The sequence below is a fragment of the Musca domestica genome, unplaced genomic scaffold, assembly GCF_030504385.1.
Source record: "Musca domestica strain aabys unplaced genomic scaffold, Musca_domestica.polishedcontigs.V.1.1 2, whole genome shotgun sequence".
In the NCBI taxonomy this organism is placed as follows: Eukaryota; Metazoa; Arthropoda; class Insecta; order Diptera; family Muscidae; genus Musca; species Musca domestica.
In genome coordinates, this window is record NW_026712249.1 from 35,869,839 (window position 1) to 35,892,297 (window position 22,459).

Genomic DNA, 22,459 nt, shown 5'->3' on the forward strand with positions numbered 1-22,459 from the left:
TCATAAATTTGTAGTTTTATTAAAACAATGCTTTTTTGCCAGTAGTCGGCACCACTTGCCAATTGTCTGTATGGCATGTTGCAACAGTCGGCATACCAATTTTTTTGTAAGAATAATTAATGATAATAATAAATTAATTCATAAAAATATAATATTTTTGTTTAGTTAAACTGATTCGACGTCTTTACTGTACTTTTCTTAAGAATATGGATTGTTGAGGACTTTCACATACAGAAATTTAATTTTTATTAGAATAAATCATCTTTTCTTAGCGAAATTGTACACAAAGATAGCTGACAATATATTTGAAGTAAACAAAATATATTTAGTTATAAAAGTTTCATTTATTTGGGCTTAAAAATAAAAAGTGCCGACTACTGGGACATGCCGAACTTAGGCACACTTACCCTATTTCATAAAAAATAGCACTAAATTAGTGCTATTTAGAAAAGTAATCAAATTTTATGAATATGTACTATATATTCTGGATTGTTGTTCCCTACTCACTTCAATAAACTTCATTATAGCTGGTATAATACTTATATACATAGTGCTTTTTTTGGCTTCGCTAAAATTTAGTGGTAGTGCAAATTTTATTTGAAAAATCACTAAATTTAGTGGTAGTGCTAATAAAATTTCACTACCACTAAAATTTAGTGGTAGTGCAATTTTTTTTAAATAACACTAAAGGGTTAGTGGTAGTGCAATTTATTTTTCACTACCACTAACCCTTTAGTGGTAGTGGAATTAAAAATTGCACTACCACTAATTATTTAATTCTTAGTGCACTAAAAATTTAGTGCAATATGCCCAACCCTGCTTCAGCTCGTCTTTTGAGACCGGCTTCAGCTGTCCGAAATAGATGATCTTCAGCCTGCCGGAATAGATCAGCTTCGGCTGCCCGGTATAGGCCAGCTTGATCTGGTCCTGAAGAAACCTTCCAGCTGAAGCTGATCTCAAGAGGCCAGCCTGAAGAGATTCACTTCAGCTAGTCTGAAGAAAGTCATTTAAGGTAGCCTAAAGAGACTCACTTCAGCTAGCATTAATAGACTCACTTCAACTAGCCTGAAGAGACTCGCTTCAACTGGCTAGAAGATATTCACGTCAATAAGATACTCATTTTATTCCCTAAATAATTTGCGAACATTTCGGAAATTCTCTTCTGAACCTATCTCTAACACCATATAGTGATTACAAATTCACATCGATAGTCGAATGGACGGACAGATATAGGTAGATCGATTCAGCTCGGAGAGATAGGAAAATCGGGATCAAAGGTCCAAGGCCAATATTCCGAGATATTACTACCAACACATAGTGCCAGAGGGCATGTGGCTATTTCCCCGGAGCCACTTCCACGGCTGTGAAACAGACAAAAATCATAGTTTTCGGAATTCCATAGCCACCTATTATAGTCTGTCTAATGCCATTTAGCATAGTTCAAACAAGTGCTCTATGGGGTCCTCCTCGTCGTCGCATAGGTGGCAAAATTCAATATCGGCTCCATGCTTTTTAAAAAATCTATATCTAATGACTTCTATCGTGACTCTAACCTCTATCTTACTAAGGTTGAGAGCTAGTACGGATAAAGTGATACCACCCGAGTTCGCAAATGTAGAGGCTTTCGAAGCTAATTTTAAAACGATTCAATTGATGAAAAAGTAGATATTTCATGGGAAAAGGACCTCGTTTCCACCCTGCGAACGTTCCTAATGTACGTAGGGAATAAATCTTCCTTTCCTCCTGTGGATAGTCCTTATGCAATGAGAAGACGTCCTAGTTGTCCCCAGTCTGATTAAGCTTGAATTCGTTAAAAGTTTGTCCAGAAAAATTGGGAACATTTGGTTAAGAGGCCGCAGTCTATTAGAGGCCACAGACCATTGATATTTTGGTGGCTTTGAACAGGCAGAACTAGATTGGGAAAATATAAATAATTTTTTTTTTTCAGAGAGCACAAAACTGTCCATATGTGACTTGTAGACTCCTATACAGCAGTCTTGGTTTCAACAATAAACCCCTTGTTCATGTTTCAATATAAGGTCCTATTAGGGTGGTCATTGGTAAATTGAGCCTAGAGCGAAGATACTGTATAAGTCTGAGAAAATTTTAAATATTTTAATATTCAGAGGAAACTTACCCCAGCTTTGCTTCCACGAATGAAGATTTCGGTAGCTGGCAAATTGGGCAATTGTTATCTCTCCCTTGACAATGCATGATTGGCGGTGTGGAAGCGTTGCGATAACTTTAAATAATATACTTTAATGGGCCTCTCCTTTCTAGACAGTTCACAATATGTGTGCAGATGATCAATAACATATAGAACAGAACAATAAGAAAAAAACTTAAATTCAATAAATTTTGTATGCGCCTTAAAGTATGCTCTTAATTTTAAATTTTATTGATTAACCCTTTTCCCATGCTTTCTCATCTCTAGGGTCTACGAGAAGCTAGTTATACTGGCTACAAAGTGTGATATTTACTCAATACGATCAACTTGCTTCAGTGTATTGGGTCTAATTGGAAGCACAAATGATGGAGCCAACCTTCTCTTCAAGCTGAGTAAGTTTCTCCGGAGAGGGAGGATTCAAGAGGGGGATTCTAGAATCTCACTTTTATATTCTATAACATATGTTTTTCTTTTAGATTGGCTATGTGTACGACACGATCGCAACACCATATGGCCGGTACATCAACCTGAAGACTGGATGCTGGGCAACTATACGCCACTGCGACATCATTTCGACGATGTACCACCGTACAACTATATGGGTATGGAAGATCAAATCGATGGTTCCTATTACACGGGTAGCTATTCGAATCTGCTGTTGAGTAGTACCAGTACGAATCGTGATGCCATTGGTGGTGGTGCGGCCAGTGCCAGTTCCGAGGCACAGGATGCCAATACCACCACTGATAGTATTAAAACATCCGGTGAAGAGGTTAGTTTAGATAATCTGCTCACATCGCAGCCGTATAAATTTAGTTCACCGAGAGCTAAACTAGAGAAGACCTCTTCTTCTTGTTCACGACAGATAGGTGGAGCGGCGACGATGGCAACAGGAGCCGTAGGCGGTGGCCCAGCTAGTAGTATAGCAAGTGGCAGTAGCAGTAGTGTATTGCCCACATCAGCTAAATCGAAAACATTGCCCGAGGGATCATATCTAAGACATGGCCGACATCAGCGTTCTTTGTCCGAATCGAAGACAACAGATGTTATTAGCCTTTTGAGTGGTGGCGCCGGACATCCGGGGGCAATGCTGACCGGTCCCGCAATGCATTATTCCCATCGAACACGCTACAACTCGTGTACAGATTCAAATACATCGGGTGTTAGTAGCTGCGAATCGGTGACAGGAAGAACAGCGGGAATGGGGTAAGTAACCATTGGATTCACTTTGCCTTTTTGAAACATTTTAATTTAATTGATTACTTCTTCTCTAGTGATTTGCAACAATTCCCCCTTAGCCCCATACCCTCAATGTCTAATCTATTGGAAATACCATTGGGTCAGTCATCTTTGTTGCGCCGTACTTCTTTGGCAGGAGGCTCCTATTCGCATAATGCCATCAGTCCATTGGACATGAAAGGTTATGCTCAAGTACGTTCCTTGCGACGTCATTGTCGTCCAGTTTTATCTGAATCGGGTGCTGAGTTGTATGATATTGTTGATCGCATTGATTTGTTGTCATATTCATCGTTTCGGTATCGTAAATCTTCGTTTGGCGAGTCGCGTAAGAACAAAGTGCGAAGTTTAGATCGCCAGACATCACTCAGAATGTATGCGTGAGTATTTTTGCGGGAAAATAAAATTATTAAGTCCTTTTTTTAATTGAATTTGTATTTTTAGCCACTTGGATTCAGAAGAACTGCAAGTTCCCTTACCAACGCTGAGTACACCTAAATTTTTATCACAAAATGATTCCAAAGGTCCTTCCTATGTTGGTACGTTGAAAACGAGAAAATACTCTGAAGATTTAAATATTCATCTAATCCATTTTCTTTGCTTGGTTTTTTAGGCATTTCTTTACCAAAAAATCTCTTGGATATATTCCCAACACGAAACCAGTTGCGGACTTATGTCTCTCAAGATATACAAGATCAGGATTTGATGGACATCAATCTGCTGACAGCAAAACAGCAATTCCTAAACGATTCCCTGAACAATGAGGGAGGTGATGAATCATCGATTATATCATCACTCTCTGATGTTTCGTCGGTGAGCAAACGATCTAAATGGGTGGGTGCCAAACATGGCCGCAGCAATTGCCTGTATTGTTCGAGGCAAAGGAAACGTTCTCAAAGACTTGATGGCTCGGGAGATGTCTCAACATCAACCCTGTGTGAAATGTATACAAATGCCTCGGCGGCTCTTGTGGCAGCTGGCATCCAGGCCACTGTGGCTCTATCACGTAAGGGTGGAGGAACAGGCGGCGGAGGCACAAGTTCCTCAACCAATGTGGACAATAAAACAACTGGCAATGGTGCTGCCACATCGAAACCTCCTCTACAACAGCAGCAGTACAGCAATGCATCCTCAATACAACTTTCCGAATTACAATTCCATTCACCCGAAAGTATATTGAGTGAGGATAGCCTGCCCGATCGTTTGACAGCCAATATTCTGTATAATGTTCAACGCCTGGCGAATCCCGTCAGTGCAAAACAATCGAAAATGGCTCTACTCGAACTGAAGCAAAAACATCCAGCCTCGTTTCAAGATATTTGCCTCTACTCGGAAGTTTGTCGGACACTGGGCCGTTGCTCGTATCGCATGAATGCACGAAGGTTTTTGCAGGAGCTCTTTTTGGATTTGGATTTTGATTCATTCTACAATGAACCCTTGGATATATTGAGTAAAAAGGACAAGGATTCGTTTAAGAAAGTCGATGTTAAGGAGAGGCTGTCCGGCGAAAAAGTTTCCATGCGTAGTAAAGATAGATCCACTGGAAGGGGTGGCATGGAAGGCGATGCCAAAAATGATAATGGGGCTGCAAACAATAGCTCCAGCTCGTTGAAACCGCATTTAAAGTCTCAACCCTTGGCCAGTGTCTATGAGGCCAGTTGTGAAAATCTCCTATTGGATCCATCACCGCGAATGAAAAATGCCCCGGCGATATCCAGCGCGACGACAACAACAACATCTGCAACAAAAGCATCGAATTTAAAACAAAATTGTAAAAATTTTACCAAAGCTCCGCCACCTGCAGCACCGCCACCTCACCGCCCCGCCATCCTAACCGAATACAATACCGAACTTAGAATAACATCCGATGAGGATGATGATGATGACGACGAAGACGATGATGATGATGACGTCGAGACCGAAGATGATATCAGTTATCGTCGTTCCCATTATAAACAGCAACAAAATTGTGATGAAATCGATGGTGTGCCTCCCTCGGTCACATCATCATCGACCATTTACAGTGTAAATCCCGCCTCTTCCAATTCAATGCAAACCATGGGTGGTGGTGGTGGTCCCTCTGGCGCCAATGCCAATTCCTCTGCCACCTATTCCACTCAAAATTCATTGCAGTTAAGCGCCGGCAGCGGTTGTGGTGGGGCTGCAAACAGTGTAGTTGGTGGTAGTGGTGGTGGCGGCGGTAGTGCCAGCACCCCCATTAGTAGTAGTAATTGTAGTGATCAAACCTCTACCAGTAATCGCAGTAGCATTTGTACCATTTCACATCAACCAATGAATAGCAATCGCCTGAATTCCACACCCCTTACATCACCACCCCTGACCACAAAACCCATAGAAAATGAAAATACCAAATATCGCAGAGGACGTTTTTATACCTTAGAACTGGACTTGAGCTGTACAAAGAATAAGTTCCCCATAACCGATAGAACCAAACAGTTGCAAAGCTGCAATACTTCCAAAACGAGTGGTAACGAGAAGGCGGCAACGACACCCATTTCTGCCACAACTGCCATCTGCTCCCCTACGTCACTGACATCACCTTCCAAAGCTGGAGCCGTCACAACAACCAATGGCACCACATCGTTGTTGCGGCAACACTCGTTGGGCTCCGACGCTTCTGCGAACTATCGCTTGCCGGTTTCAAGATTTTCCTATACGGCGGGTGTGACCACCTCACCCACTAGCCACAACTATCCAACCTCAACCACTTTACAGTTCCAAAACAACAACACCACCACCACTGCCACAACACCAAGTTCAAACCATCCTCCTACCTCCTCTGTACCCCCAAACACCACCAGCACCTCTTCAGCCACAGCCAATCATACATATTTAATAACCAAAAGCTTAGCCGCCTCTCTGGCCCAGCCAATTGGCACGCTGTACTGTGAAAAACGTTTGCAATCTTCCAAATCGGAAGCAGTGTTAATGCAACAAGCTTGCAATAGTACCACCACTGCATCGACTGCCTCATTTTCATCCTGCTCCACAACATCATCATCCATTACATCAAAGGCACCGCAGGCGCCATTCACAACATCGACCGCCTTGGACAGTTGTGATGGCGGCAATCATGCCGGGAAATATTCCATGATTGCCGCCACCACCAACACAGCCAATGCCAATAACATACAACAGAACTGTAGTAACTCCACCACCATCACCACAAACCCTCATCATCATCCAATTCCCACCACCACTACCACAGCAAACACCTCCTCCATTTCATCAGCATCAAGTATTGTTGGTTCAAGTAAGCAATCATAAATGTATGTATATTTATTATTATTACTACTACTACTACCTATTACTATTATTACTATTATATAATTATTATTATTTTAGATGCTATAAAAAAATAATAATAATAATAACAATGAAAGAAAAATTTGAAAAAACAAAACAAACACATTTCTTTATACACTACTATTCTCTAAAGAAAAGAAGAAAAACAAAGAATGAAAAAAAAAGAAAACAAAAACAGATGAAAAGAAGATGAAGAAGAATAACCTTGTATTTTTGTTATGAAAACGAAACGAAGGCACAGACAAAAATAAAAGAAAACGATTTTTTATAAACCAAAATAAAAAAAAACTTTTTGTGTATTTTTTTGATTATTATCAGGGGGAACTTTTGGGTGGACCTTTGCTAAGGCTTGAAATTAAATGTTAAAACCATGGTAAGATTTTGTGAACAAGAAGTGGTAAGTTTCACTTGGCCGAGAATCCACTGTGATACTTTCTGACCATAGATGAAATAATGTCTACAAGGAATTGTTCCATATCCTGATCAATGCTATGGACATGTGCAAAACAAACATGGCTGAAATGAAGTCACAGTACAACCCATAAGAGACATAAATGTAAAAAGGAAAAAAATATTAATTTTGTTAATAAAAATCGAATCGAATTTTTATTTGAAGATTCTTTAGTTTATTAATAATCAATATTGTATAAATTACTCAAACATTTTTTTAATAATTTTATATTTTATTTTATATTTTTATACTTGTAATAAATACTATTTAATATATGTATGTATATTATAAGCTTTGCAATATGCAAAACAATTTTTCAGTTCATTGTATAAAAGAGAAAAAATACAAAATATAAATTGTGCACTTACAATAACTCAAATATATAAAAATATTATGTAATAATTATTACAACAGTTCAAAAAATTGTACGTAACGAATTGGATTCAAAAAAATTTTGTGTTATTTCAAAACAGACAGGCTAAGTCCCATTTGTGTTGTAGTTTCTTTTTTATAAAATAGTGATTATTTATTAGTGGAGAAGAATTGCACCTCGGAATACATCGTCATTTGTATTCAGTAAAAAAAAAACTTAAAATATCAAAAAGGTTCGGATTAAATGAAGATTGATTGATAATGCCGATATACAGGGTGAGATGAAAAAACTGCAACCAACTTCAGACTGTTGTCATTTCTAAGCTACTGTAAGCTGTTGAACTTATTCCAGTGACAGCTCATTATATTGTTTACAAGCATACAAAAGCATTTTGGTGAGAATTTTCCAGAAAAAAGTTATTCGTGGTGGAATTTATTTATATTTGGCTGGAAAACCACAAGTGGCTATCGTTAGAGCACTCCAGCATTTAAATGTGATTGTTACCGTGTAGCCCGACGCCAAGGAAGTGGATGGAAGAAAACAGCAACATCTGCAAAAATGGTTCGAAAAGTAAAGAAGCGACTTGATCGAAACCCGCGTCGCAGTGGCCGAAAAATGACTCGTGAGCTGAACATATCGCAATATTCCATTCGGTAAATATTGAAAAATGAGCTCGGGGTAAAGTCATTAAAATTCCTTAAAGTTCAAGAACTTACACCGCAACAGAAGGAAAATAGTCTCAAAAGAACTAAAGAGTTGCTTCGTTTGGTCGAAAGTGGTGAAATGCCGAATTTGGTTTTCTACGCTCCGATGAGAAAACATTCGTTGTCCAGCAGTTTGTAAACAAATACAGTGATCGTGTTTACTTGCCAAAGAGGACAGCTGAAAATGTGCACCTTCAGTTGGCCACCAGAACTCAAGCGCCGGCCATGGTGATGGTGTGGGCCGCCATAACAGCCAGAATAAATGCCGGAGTCTGTATTAAAGCCTTGGGCACGCAAACATTTTGGCCGCAGACCTTGGACATTCTAACAGGACTCAGCACCATCGCACTCAGCACGCACCACCCAAGAATGGTTACAAAATGAGGTTCCTCGCTTCATTTCCAGCGCACAATGGCCACTAAAATCTCCGGATATCAATCCGTTGGACTATTGTGTCGGGGGTATTTTAGAAAGCAAGGTTGGCACTAAAAAATACCAAAGCGTCGATACCCTCAAGCAAGCACTTCCCCGGAAATGGGTCAAAATACCGAGTAACATTCGGGCAGCGTGTGAATGTTTCATTGGCCGTTTGAAGGCCATAATTCGTGCCAAAGGTGACCAATTCGAACAAATCTAAACTTATTCTAAAATTTGATGCTATTTCCGACATTTTTGCTTTCATTCAATAAATTGTAAAAAATGTAAAAATTATGGCTTCTGACTTTGTTGCAGTTTCGTTTTATCTCACCCTATACGATCATTCACCTCAAAAAAGGAATTTTTTCAACTTCAAAATAACACCTCTTATGGAAAAAAATAACATGCAGAATTTCAGCACTTCTGGGTAGAGTTGTTTCAATCTATGTTACAGTTCAGTACACCAGTTCCTAAAAATGTGATTTTATAAATGTCATATCACTTATACGCCGAGTTTTCGTGGGCAACAACAAAACAACTCCAAACAGTCATTCACCTGGGCGTATGAGTATTGAAATATATTAAATCTATGTAAAGTATACGTCATGTGGAACAAATAACCTTTTAGATCACTTTCTTTAAAAATTAGATAAATCTATGAAATTTGAGATTCTGAAATGAAATTCAAAGTCGACAAATGAACTGGATTTATTTTAAGATTTACCCATTACTTAAATCTTGTATCGGGATTCAATTCACAATAGCTTCTATATGCTATGTTGGGCATGGCTTTAGTAAGCTATCCAAACCAATTTTGCCTGATGAGCCATGGTGGAATTACAAATTACAAAAATAGGAAAAACTTGATAATAATTAAATTAGATTAAAAATAAATTAAAAAATTAATATAAATATTATTTTTTATAAAATACAAAATATTTATATTTTTTTTGGTGTATTGGAATGGTAACTGTATTAACTTGCTACAAAATATGTGTATACTATTGTAAGCTCTGGTTTTATTTTTCATTAGTTTAGTAGTGTGCGTGTTCTATTTTGTGATGTTTTTTTTTTCATAACAGATTTGATTAGAGTAGAAGAGAGGTGTGTGGTGAGTCTAGGAAAGAAATGATTGCAAGTGGTTTCAGTTAATGTCCTATTTAGATGCAAGAGGAACCTTTATTTGTTTGTTTTTAATAATTTGTAGTTTGATTTAGTTTTGAGTTTTTTTTTGGAATTTTAAGCTACATGAAAATGGGACAAAGAGGTTATTTTGATGATTTTTTTTATCTATATGGAGTTTCGTTATAAATATTTTATAAATATTCAAATATATACTATATATATCAAAGTCTTTCTTTTCGTGTATCTTCTTTTTGGTTTTAGAATATTTCTATAATACTAGTCAATATGAGTTGTGTTTTTTTGTTTTGTTTTTGGTATAATATAATTTTTTTGTAATATCAAATATTAATATAAAGTACAGTTTGTTGTATAAATTTTAAAGGATATATCATTTTAAATGCTTTTGGTTAGAGTTTTTTCATATAATTTTTATGTTTCTGGGTTTCGAATTCACAAGCTTTTCATACAAAGCCAGATTGTGAGTATTCTATTTCAACATATTTTCTCTGAAATTTTCTAGTTCAAGTATAAGTCAAATTTTATAAAATCGGTTAGGAGGATTCGCAAAATGGACGATGGAGGTAAGCATTCTCTGAAATCGCGGATAAAATATTTCTAATACTCAAGATTTCAAGGCTCAATATATTTAAAAATCTCAAATTTTAGCTCTGAAATAATATTCTATTAAAATGTACGACTTAAACTCTGAAAATCTTTGATAAAATATTAATTAAATCTTTCTTTAATCCTAAATTATAGATCTGAATTTTCTTTGCTCTGAATGTCCTTTGGAAAATATTTCTTCAAAATCCACGTTAAGTAGTCTGAATGTCCTTTGGAAAGTATTTCTTCAAAATCCACGTAAAGTGGTCTGAATGTCCTTTGAAAAATATTCTTTAAAAATCCACGTTTAGTGGTCTGCATGTCCTTTGGAAAATATTCCTTCAAAATCCACGTTTAGTGTTCTGAATGTCATTTGTAAAATATTCTTTAAAAATCCACGTTAAGTGGTTTGAATGTCATTTGAAAAATGTTCCTTAAAATTTCACGTTTAGTGTTCTGAATGTACTTTGTAAAATATTCTTTAAAAATCCAAGTTTTGTGGTTTGAATGTCCTTTTAAAAATTTTCTTTAAAAATCCATGCTTACGGGTCTGCATGTCCTTTGGAAAATATTCTTTAAAAATCCACGTTAAGTGGTCTGAATGTCCTTTGAAAAATATTATTTAAAAAGTGAACTAAATGTTCTTTGGAAAATATTCTGTAAAAATCCACGTTTATAGCTTTGAAAGTCCTTGAAATATATTCTTTAAAAATGCACGTTTATAGCCCTTGAAAAATATTCTTTAACAAATTCAAGTTAATAGCCCTGGTGGTCCTTCAAAAATATTCTTTAAAAAATACAAGTTAATAGCCTTGGTGGTCCTTCAAAAATATTCTTTAAAAAATCCACGTTTATAGCCCTGATGGTCCTTGATAAATATTCTTTAAAAAATCCAAGTTTATAGCCTTGATGGTGCTTGAAAAATATTCTTTAAAAAATCCAGGTTTATAGCCCTGATGGTCCTTGAAACATATTCTTTTAAAAATCCACGTTTATGGCCCTGATGGCCCCTAAAATTGTTTTTGTAAAATATACTCCTTCACCATCCATTTTGCCACGCCCCCATCAATTTTCATTAATAATTTCTTCACCTACAACTACATAATTGAGATTATTCAATGACCTTTAATTTTTTTTTATAAATATCACTAACTTGTCTTTCGAATATTTTGAATTATCATAATTTCAACTTTCTACTAAACTATTCTCTATGAAAAAATTAACCCGCCCCTTCCTTCTCTGCGAACCCCCCTCTATGGCCAGGCAAAATTAATGCCTGTCATTTCATAAAATCTATTATTAAATGGCCTATAAAAATCACGCAGTCTTTCAATGGCCGCCGCCTCAATATGAGGATGATTGCGACCTTTTGTCTTACCCAGACAATGGGGTGTTGAGCGTGCCTCCGACTTGAAGAGGCAGGGAAATCCTTTGGTGGCATTAAAGTAAAAATGTTTTTCGGTCACAACACGCTTGAGGCCCAAAAAGTCCTGTACCCGACCAATCTCATAGGCTGGATCCATAATGAGACGTTCACCGCTAATGAAGAGTAGCTGGGACAGCTGGAAGTAGTGTAGCCATTTCTCCAGATATCGTGAATAGATTCCAATTTTTACAGGTCCCCAGTTGGTGTCCACCACAGCATAGGAACCATTGACAAAGGCCAAATCTTCGAAACGTTTCATATCGGCTTTTTTGCTAGCTGCCTGGGTGTAATCGGAAATGGCTCGGGTAACAGGATCACGAACAACAACCAGAAGTCTGGAAGGGAAATCACAAATATTTGTTAAATACTTAAACAAATCGTCTTAAGACAATATATAATCCATCGACAATCCCTAAAAGTCCTTAAGAAAATATTTTTAAAATCCCTTAAAGTCCTAAAGAAAATATTTTTAAAATCCCTTAAAGTCCTAAAATCCACGTTTATATCCTTAAAAGTCGTTGAAAAAAATATTTTTTATAAATCCACGTGTATATCCTTAAAAGTCGTTGAAAAAATATTTTTTATAAATCCACGTTTATATCCTTAAAAGTCGTTGGAAAAAATATTTTTTATAAATCCATGTTTATATCTTTAAATTCGTTGAAAATATTTTTTATAAATCCACGTTTAAAACTTTAAAAGTCCTTGAAAATATTTTTTATAAATCCACGTTTAAAACTTTAAAAGTCCTTGAAAAACTATTTTTTATAAATCCACGATTATAACTTTAAAAGTCCTTGAAAAAATATTTTTTATAAATCTACATTTGCGTCCTTAAAAGTCCTTAAGAAAATATTTTTAAGATCCCTTAAAGTCCTTGAGAAAATATATTTAAAATCCCTTAAAAGTCCTTGAAAAAATATTTTTTTATAAAATCCACGTTTATAACCTTTAAAGTCCTTGAAAAATTTTTTTTTTATAAATCCATGTTTGCATCCTTAAAAGTCCTTGAAAATTTTTTTTTTATAAATCCATGTTTGCATCCTTAAAAGTCCTTGAAATTTTTTTTTTATAAATCCATGTTTGCATCCTTAAAAGTCATTGAAAAACTATTTTTTATAAATCCACGTTTGCATCCTTAAAAGTCATTGAAAAACTATTTTTTATAAATCCACGTTTGCATCCTTAAAAGTCATTGAAAAACTATTTTTTATAAATCCACGTTTGCATCCTTAAAAGTCATTGAAAAACTATTTTTTATAAATCCACGTTTGCATCCTTAAAAGTCATTGAAAAACTATTTTTTATAAATCCACGTTTATAACTTTAAAAGTCCTTGAAAAACTATTTTTTATAAATCCACGATTATAACTTTAAAAGTCCTTGAAAAAATATTTTTTATAAATCTACATTTGCGTTCTTAAAAGTCCTTGAAAAAATATTTTTTTATAAATCCACGTTTATAACCTTAAAAGTCCTTGAAAATTTTTTTTTATAAATCCACGTTTGCATCCTTAAAAGTCCTTAAGAAAATATTTATAAGATCCCTTAAAGTCCTTGAGAAAATATATTTAAAATCCCTTAAAAGTCCTTGAAAAAATATTTTTTTATAAAATCCACGTTTGAATCCTTAAAAGTCCTTGCAAAAATATTTTTTCCATAAAATAAAAAATATTTATTTAAGGACGAAGTTCTTCAAAAAAATTCCTTTTAAAAATCTTTGAGAACTATTCTATAAAAATCCTCGTTTTGTGGTCTGAATGTCCTTTGAAAAATATTCTTTAAAAATCCATGTTTTGTGGTCTGAATGTCCTTTGAAAACTATTCTATTAAAATCCACTTTTAGTGGTCTGAATGTCCTTCGGAAAATATGCTTTTAAAATCCACGTTTAGTGGTCTGAATGTTCTTTGGAAAATATTCTTTAAATATCCAAGTTAAGTGGTCTGAATTTCCTTTGAAAAATATTCTTCAAAAATCCAGTCCTATGTCCTTCCTCCTTTATAAAACCGCGTTTAGTGGTCTGAATGTCCTTTGAAAAATAATCTTTAAAATCCAGTATTATTTCCTTAAAAGTCCACATTTATGTCCTTCTTTAAAAATCCACGTTTTGTGGTCTGAATGTCTTTGAGAATCATTCTATAAAAATCCACATTTAGTGGACTAAATGTCCTTTGAAAAGTATTTTTTAAAAATTCAAGATTTGTGGTCTGAATGTCCTTTGAAAAATATTCCTTAAAAATCCACGTTTTGTGGTCTGAATGTCCTTTGGAAAATATTCTTTAAAAATCCACGGTTAGTGGTCTGAATGTCCTTTGGAAAATATTCTTTAAAAATTCACATTTAGTGGTCTGAATGTCCTTTGGAAAATATTCTTTAAAAATCCACGATTAATGGTCTGAATGTCCTTTGGAAAATATTCTTTAAAAATCCACATTTAGTTGTCTGAATGTCCTTTGGAAAATATACTTTAAAAAATCCACGTTAAGTGGTCTGAATGTCCTTTGAAAAATATTCTTTAAAAATCCAATCTTATGTCCTTATAAGTCCATATTTATGTCCTTCTTTAAAAATCCACGTTTTGTGGTCTGAATGTCCTTTGAAGAGAAATCCTTTAAAAATCCATGTTTTGTGGTCTGAATGTCCTTTGAAAAATATTCTTTAAAAATCCATGTTTTGTGGTCTGAATGTCCTTTGAAAAATATTCTTTAAAAATCCACGATTAGTGATCTGAATGTCCTTTGAAAAATATTCTTTAAAAATCCACGATTAGTGGTCTGAATATCCTTTGAAAAATATTCTTTAAAAATCCACGATTAGTGGTCTGAATGTCCTTTGAAAAATATTCTTTAAAAATCCACGATTAGTGGTCTGAATGTCCTTTGGAAAATATTCGTTAAAAATCCAAGTTAGGTGGTCTGAATGTCCTTTGAAAAATATTCTTTAAAAATCCAGTCTTATGTCCTTATAAGTCCATATTTATGTCCTTCTTTAAAAATCCACGTTTTGTGGTCTGAATGTCCTTTGAAGAGAAATCCTTTAAAAATCCATGTTTTGTGGTCTGAATGTCCTTTGAAAAATATTCTTTAAAAATCCACGATTAGTAACCTTAATGTCCTTTGAAAAATATTCTTTAGAAATCCACGATTAGTGGTCTGTATATCCTTTGAAAAATATTCTTTAAAAATCCACGATTAGTGGTCTGAATGTCCTTTGAAAAATATTCTTTAAAAATCCACGATTAGTGGTCTGAATGTCCTTTGGAAAATATTCATTAAAAATCCACGATTAGTGGTCTGAATGTCCTTTGGAAAATATTCTTTAAAAATCCACGATTAGTGGTCGGAATGTCCTTTGAAGAAATATCCTTTAAAAATCCCTGTTTTGTGGTCTGAATGTCCTTTGAAAAATGTTCTTAAAAAATCTACGTGGTCCTGTGAATCCTTGAAAAAATATCCTCAACTTACTTCGTATTGGCATTCATGTGATGTACCCTCTGTGGTACTTCCTTGGTAACGAAATAACTCGGGGTCTTCTCCATGGTTATTTGCCCCTCAATGGTGTAGGGCATGTGATGGCGATACCAGTGTAACCCTTTTTGATAGTGGCGATCAAAGAAATGCACCTCACAGCCTGCTGCTCGCACATCTGGATGCAGTCGTATAAATTCCAAAAGGGCACGGGTCCCAGACTTTTTCACTCCAATAATTAGGGTGTCGGGCAGGTGGCGAGATGGTCGGGAACCCTGTTGGCGTAATAGGCGATATTTTGGGGAACCATCTAAAATATGAGGTGCCGAGGCAGAAGTGCTGGAGGAGTTCCTTTGGTTCTTATTATGGTGGCCATGGAGATGAACAGAGTCCTTGTTGGAAATGTTGTTGTTGTCGTTGGAGGCGGAGTAGCTTCCATTAAAATTGGTGGTATTATTCAATGCCAATTTCGTGGCATTCACAATGGCCATGTTGTCCGACCATAACGAGGTTGAAATGAAAAACTGTTTCAGGGAGTTCTACGGGGAAAAGGACACACAAATTCCCCGTTATGTTACAAAAATAAGAAATTGCCACCACCCCTCCTTACCTTGTTAAGGGTGCGTCCCAAATTGCTGATGAGACACGAATTAAAGGTGTACGACACATAGATCAGGGATATGCAAATCAGTATCGTAATCACCAGACTGCGATTGCTTAGATTATGGAACCAATTAATGGTCATGTTGACTGCTGCTGCCACAACCTCTGGAGGTTTTTATTTTTTAGTTTTCACTTCGTTGGGAATTCGATGTTGTTCTGCACAGCGACACAAACCGGATGTAAAATTTAAACTTTCACACCCACGCTTCTTGTTCGCTTTGAAATTAACAATGCCATTTCGTGATTGAGTTTTCTTCTTCGACTTGATTCGAGGAAAAACCACACATTTCGCTTTGGTTTTTCCACTTTTCACTGCTGCACTTAATTAATTTAAAACTTTTTCTTTGCTCAACACTTAACACTCCCTAATTTTTTCGTCCTTTCATTGTTTCACAGTCAAGAAGAATAACAGCAGCAGTGCAAGAACAAAAAAGCACATCAGGTCGGGTCGTGTGTCGTTGGTTGCCTGGCGGTTGTGTTATTCGTTCGCTGGCTCACACGCTCGTTTTTCTTGTTATCCTTTGCCATTGTGTGTTTTCGTAACAAAACGCAAACATATTCCCTTAAACCGGTTACAAAGAAATGTTGAAACGACGGAAAACGGAGTCACGGATAAAAGACGGGAAATGGCAACAAATGCCGTTAGGCAAATATTTCCCGCCGCTTTAATATGGCGGCATGTTGTTGTGTTAGGTGGTGCGGCAAAGACAGCGTGCATAGTACCAGCCATCAGTAATGGTTTGCTGCACATTTAAGCTCAGAGAAAAATGTCAGTCGAATATTTTTGAAATATTTACACTTGAAGGTCGGAGTGTCCCTTGTAAAAATGTTTTTAAAAACTATACATTTGTGTACCCGAAAATTTTTAAAAAGATATTTTCTCTCAATTCCAGATAACAAGAGAAACCTCAACATTATATTTCGGGATTCCAGTTCTAACTCTTTACCCAATACCAAATTTAATATTTTTGATACAAAATATGAAATTTCAGAATTTTATTTCTATCCCTTCACATAATTTTTAGGGATTTTCGTACAATTGTAATACACATTCTCAAAACCACCTTCGTATCTCTATTCCAGATGTCCAAATTTGAGAACTCAAGCCCTATCCTTTAACCTAATACAAAATTAAGTTCTTTTCGTACAAATATATGACGCATTTCCGGATCTACCGACAAATCTTAAACATAGATACCATCAATAATGTAAATATCGACCATATCAACCAATACCAGAATAAGTACTATTTAGTCATTTTCGTACAATTATAGCACACATTTCCAAAAGCACCTCCATATCTCAATCCCAGATGCCAAGAAATGCCCCAATATCAAGTTTGATGATTCCAGCTCTATCCCTTTACCCAATACCAAATTTAGTACCATTTGGTAATTTTCGTACAAAATCCCTTCACCCCATACAAGATATAGTACCCTTTAGTACTGTTCGTACAAATATACTACACATTTCCGAAACCACCTCTTAAAGTTAGGGCTACACATGAACAGCGACCATGTACCAAATATAGTACTATATAGTACTTTTGTAGTACTTGTAGTACACATATTCAAAACCATCTCTTCATCACAAACCTATCACCAACAGATACCACACTACCAAATCTTTTAAATTCCAGCTTCATCCGTTCACCCTAAACCAAAATCCTTGAAATTTAGTACCATTTAGTAAAGATCGCACACTTGGTACACATTTCCAACACCACCTTCCTAAATTTTCACTTACTTTCCAACCTTGATTTTCATACCGAATTTCAAGTTTTTTTAGCTCTATCAATTCACAAAATACCATTTTAGAAGTTAAGTGCCATTTTTGAACTTTTTGTAACCTTAAAGTTCGAATTTCCAAAAACCCCTTGGAAATCGGATATTTATTTCGTATTTTATGAGCATTTTGGCTATTCAAAATTGAATCCCTTTTGTGGGGTAGGTACCAGAAGGGGTGGACCGTGGTGGGTGGACCTTCTCACCAGATCTTGTGTTGGCAGAAATATTGGGATGCGTGTAATTTGGAGACAGTTCACATTTTGTCAGATTTTTAATTATTCAAAATGTTGACCCTTTGTGGTAGAGATACTTAATTTTGGCACTTGACCTAGCACTGATAAAAATATTAAAATTAATTTCCACAAAATCGGATATAAAGTAAGTTATTTCTTGTTCTATGAGGTAAAATTTAAAAATTTTGAGGGGTGTAGATCCAGAAGGTATTAGCCAGTAGAAGGAGTGGACCGATATTGCCGATCTCCGAATTCGATCTAAATTTGATAATAATATAACCATGTAGAAAGTTTGCCCCAAATCGTCCAGCCAAATAGACGGAAAGGCGGACGAATGTTCTGAAATGGATTTGGTTCATAAAGACCTTGTGTCTAAGACCATTGTTTCGATCAGGCACGTTTTCGTAGAATCATGTGATATATACCTCTATATGACTGGGGTTAGAATAATGACTGCTAAATCTCTGACGGTCCATGAAAAATCCACGATTACAGTACTGATAATGCTCAAAATATTAACAAAAATCACGATTTCAGGTCTGATAATCCTAGAAAATAGTCTAAAATACATCGATTATATGTCCGATAAACATGAAAAAAAACGCCATTTCAGCTCTGACAATCCATAAAAAAATCTTGTAAAAGTTGACGATTTTAGATTTTATTGTCCTTTGGGATGTATTCATTAAATGTTCCACGTTTATGGCTCAGATGACATTTGATTTTTTTAAAGCCCATGATTATAGCTCCTTCAAAGATTATGCAGTACTCCGCGCCCATTATATTTTCCCCAATTATCAACAAGTAAGCAAAGGCTACAGTCATGCGGCGCCAACTTTGTGGTACCCCAAAAAAACACTGAAATATATTGGAAGACCACATTAGGTCCAAACCCATTTCGGTAGATTTTTTTAAATAATGTCATATAGTCCTGCAAAAATTTTACCTTTGTATTTTGATCGGTGGCATTAGCATGTTTACTCCTTCTGTTTGCTGATAAGAATTCAAAAGAATATTATCCGATGGCCACCCAAAATGCTACGCATTTGCCCTGTCCTTAACTCTAACCTCATGCGAAATTCAGTGTCGATTGGGTTTTAATTGTGACCTATAGTGTAGTTGCACTGATTTTCCCTTCTTTTTTTTTACCCTCAAGTATATTTTCTAAAATCTATGAATTTTTAAAAAATGGTTGTATTCCGGCCTTAACCGAACCCCCCGTTGAAAAAATTCGTGAGAATCGGACGATAATTGGAGCTGTATGTAATGTATATATAGTGTTACAGGGTGAAAAAATATAAAATCTACAAAAATTTCATGACCATCCGAATTTGTAGACTTCTGTCCTGTATTAAAGTTTGGCCACGGCAAAATTCGGGGTTGTTTGGTCCTATTGACCTGTAGAGCAAATGCAATGTAGAAAAACTGTCTGTTTTTGGTCCATTTCCACCATTTTACTTTGTTATCATCTCCAAAAACAATAGGCTTCTATTCCCACTCTAACTCCAACTCTATGCTAGGTTTCGTGAGGATTGGACCGTAATTGCTTAGTAATGTGACTATAAATTAAAATGGACAAATGAACATGGACGGACTCACTTAGCTACATCGACTAAGCTCGACTATGGGCCTCGGACCAATATTTCGCGGTGTTACAAACTTTTTGGCCTGATCACACTTTAAAAAATTCCAAAAAATCCAAAATTGTAGCTCTAATGGTCCTTGAAAGTCGTAAAGTCCATAATTGACATTTTTGCAATTTTTCGAAATTTATTTTATTTCATCTAATCCTTATTTTTTTTGGGTGTATAAATAATTTTAGGATAACAATTCAAAGTAACACTACCACCACTTGAGTAACGGATGTTTTTGATTACACTGCATCCTTTATATCTCGTTTTCTCTCTCTCTCATTACATTTCAAGAGAGGAAACATGCGCACTCATCGTATGGTAAAGTACTCTTGAAAGGATTTGTTTTGATTTATTTCCTGGTTGTGGCCATATGTGCGGAGGCTGAGATCCATTGGGATGAGAAGAAAAATGTGTGGAAGTAATAAAGATTAGCGGTTATACAAAGGACATTTCATTCATAAATCTTTTTTGTTGTTTTGGGTGCAAACATATTGTAGGGAAGACGTGGAGGGGATTTCGCTGTAAAGGAATTTATGCAAAAGTTTTCTATAGATGCAAACTTTAAAGATGATTTTAAGGAAGGAATATGAATTTATGTGAATGTTGAAAAAGCAACTGGGGTCAAATTTTAGGTTCTGCAAAGGACAATCAAGTCATTGTAGCTTTGTGTTAATTTCCTGGTGATAACATTTTTCAAATAGCTCTTAACTGTCTTTATTTGGGTTTTTAAATTTCTAAATAATGTTTTCTTATTTTTTTTCAATATTTGTATTCCGCACAGGATTTTGATACCCCACTGTGCCACATTTGCACAGTAACAACCTCCATATTTTAATATTTGTACCTGCGCAGTTGGCTCTTTGTCTCTATTTCACTCCTTCTCTTTGAGAAATCTATATCATAAAACAAGAATAATGAGAATCAAAACAAATGGCTTAATAAAGAAGATAAATGATAAGATATTAAACGGATTACGTTTTTCTCCCCTCTCTATCGCACATGGCAAAAATAATGGGGTGGACCGGCTAAGTAAAAAATAACAATATATAATGAAAGAGTGGACTGATTGACTCAACGATGATAGGTCAATGCTCTGGTGAAAAGGACCATAATCATGAAATATGTCATGAGGCTCTTAAATGGTGTGTGCGGTTGAGACTGTGATAAATCTTACTAAGAAAGTAAAAAAGGTACGACCTTGTAGAAAATTGTTATAAATCGATTGGGTATGAGTTAGGATTTTGCAATTTGGTATTTGAGTAACTACTTGCCCAAATGGGTGATATACTGCGGGATTTTCGATAAATCTTACTTCAGGGGTACGGAAATAACTAAAAGTACGAAATGTTTAATCCATTGCAATTGGACGATTGGTAAGAGCTAGAATTGCGAAACGTTGGATGAGGATCACTTTTGGTATTGAGTGTGAGGAAAGAGTGCTTTTTTTTTAAATCTGACCTTTATGGGCACGAATAGCACTCGCTCTTGTTGAGAAGTGGAAAAGATCGAAAGAATGGGAATAAATTCGTACTTAAAAGTTATAAAGGAAATGTAAAATTTTACACGAGAGTAACACTTGAGCTAGGAACTGGATATTTTGGGTCACTTTTGACACAGGGAGTTAAGTAAAGTCAATTTTTTCGAAATCCGTACTAAGGGTACTAAAATGTACAACAATGTTATTCAGCCATTGGTAAGAGCTAGAGCTTGTATTTTTTTCATTGGGGGTCATCTTGGTACTAAAATGTACAAAACGGTACATTATTGGTACTAAGCGATCGCTAAGAGTTAGAACTAGAATAGTATAAAACTGTTATTGAGCGATCGACAAAAAAACTTTATCTTTGGTATTTGAACGAGTATTGGGATTCGGTGGGACTTTTTAAACCCTATTTTAAGTATGTAAAAAGTACTGAATGGTGAGAGATGAGTAGAAGCAAGAACTTTGAAATTTCACATGAGGCTATTTCTTTCCGTAAAGATGTAGCAGGAATTTCAAAGTTTCACACTTCAAAGGCACGAAAAGTACTCAAAGGTACCAACTGGTACAATAATGTTATTAACTGATCGATTAGAGCATTGATTTTGGGATTTGCATGGGAACACATTTTGTTTAGATGATCAGATTCGGGACTTCAATTGTGTACCATTTAGTACAGTTCTTACACTTAATACACATTTCCAAAACCACCTCCTCAATCCCCATTAACCCTAACTTCCTAAACTTGATTTTCATAGCAAATTTCCGACTTTTATTAAAATTTTGTGCATTTTAGTGCATTTGCTCTTAGTGTTCGAATTTGCATAAAACCTTTGGTCCATCAATCCTACACATTATCAGATACCCTTATTCCAAATTTGAGATTTTAGCTTTATTCCTTCGCCCAATACCAAAATAAGTACTATTTAGTACTTCCCGTACAATTCTAGTACATATTTCTAAAACAACCTTTATATCTCAATCCCACATAGCAATAGAGACCACAATATCAAATTTCTGAATTCCAGTTCGATTCCATCACCCAATACCAAATTTAATACTGATATTAGTACTTTTCGTACAATTATAGTACACATTTCCGAAACCAACTCCATATCTACAGGCTTCACATGATCAACGACTGTAATGCCAAATTTCAGTTTTCAAGTTCTATCTGTTCACCCAATACCAAATCGTAAGGGTCCTTAAAATACGTCCTTTAAAAATTAATTTTTATAGACTTAATAATTATCCAAAATTCACCATCGTTCCTTTGATTCCACTTTTAAATTTTTTTCCAATTATTTTTTTTTATTTATCAAATAAATCGAAATAGTATATTTATTAAAATATGTATATGTATGT

At 35.5% G+C, this 22,459-nt stretch overlaps 2 protein-coding genes across 3 annotated transcripts in view; one reads left to right on the forward strand and one right to left on the reverse strand.

Annotated features, from left to right (window-relative positions):
* Positions 1 to 6,905, forward strand: part of LOC101892176 (rapamycin-insensitive companion of mTOR) — a 105,266-nt gene extending 98,361 nt beyond the window's left edge. Inside the window, exons 14-19 of one of the 2 annotated variants that reach the window (XM_011295525.3) lie at positions 2,435 to 2,559; positions 2,644 to 2,939; positions 3,033 to 3,373; positions 3,442 to 3,783; positions 3,848 to 3,942; positions 4,017 to 6,905. In XM_011295525.3, coding sequence (XP_011293827.1) covers positions 2,435 to 2,559; positions 2,644 to 2,939; positions 3,033 to 3,373; positions 3,442 to 3,783; positions 3,848 to 3,942; positions 4,017 to 6,691 — 3,874 coding nt within the window. In that variant the 3' untranslated portion in view covers positions 6,692 to 6,905. Of the gene's footprint in view, positions 1 to 2,434; positions 2,560 to 2,643; positions 3,374 to 3,441; positions 3,784 to 3,847; positions 3,943 to 4,016 lie in introns of both variants that reach the window. The other variant, XM_011295523.3, reaches the window with a different exon arrangement.
* Positions 6,906 to 11,415: 4,510 nt separating this feature from the next.
* On the reverse strand, positions 11,416 to 16,717 carry LOC101892345 (heparan sulfate glucosamine 3-O-sulfotransferase 6). The gene is made up of 3 exons (XM_005186648.4): positions 15,908 to 16,717; positions 15,295 to 15,836; positions 11,416 to 12,164 (listed from the first exon to the last, which is right to left on the reverse strand). The coding sequence occupies exons 1-3, from the start codon at positions 16,040 to 16,042 to the stop codon at positions 11,657 to 11,659; spliced, it is 1,185 nt and encodes a 394-aa protein (XP_005186705.1). The 5' UTR covers positions 16,043 to 16,717; the 3' UTR covers positions 11,416 to 11,656.
* Positions 16,718 to 22,459: the final 5,742 nt, after the last annotated feature.

Excerpts from the sequence above, each read along its gene's own strand:
- LOC101892345 (XM_005186648.4), bottom strand. The coding sequence starts at position 16,042 with ATGACCATTAATTGGTTCCATAATCTAAGCAATCGCAGTCTGGTGATT. Across the intron at positions 15,837-15,907 it reads TGGGACGCACCCTTAACAAG|AACTCCCTGAAACAGTTTTT; the intron begins GTAAGGAGGGGT and ends TTTTCCCCGTAG. Across the intron at positions 12,165-15,294 it reads CACATGAATGCCAATACGAA|ACTTCTGGTTGTTGTTCGTG; the intron begins GTAAGTTGAGGA and ends TTTCCCTTCCAG.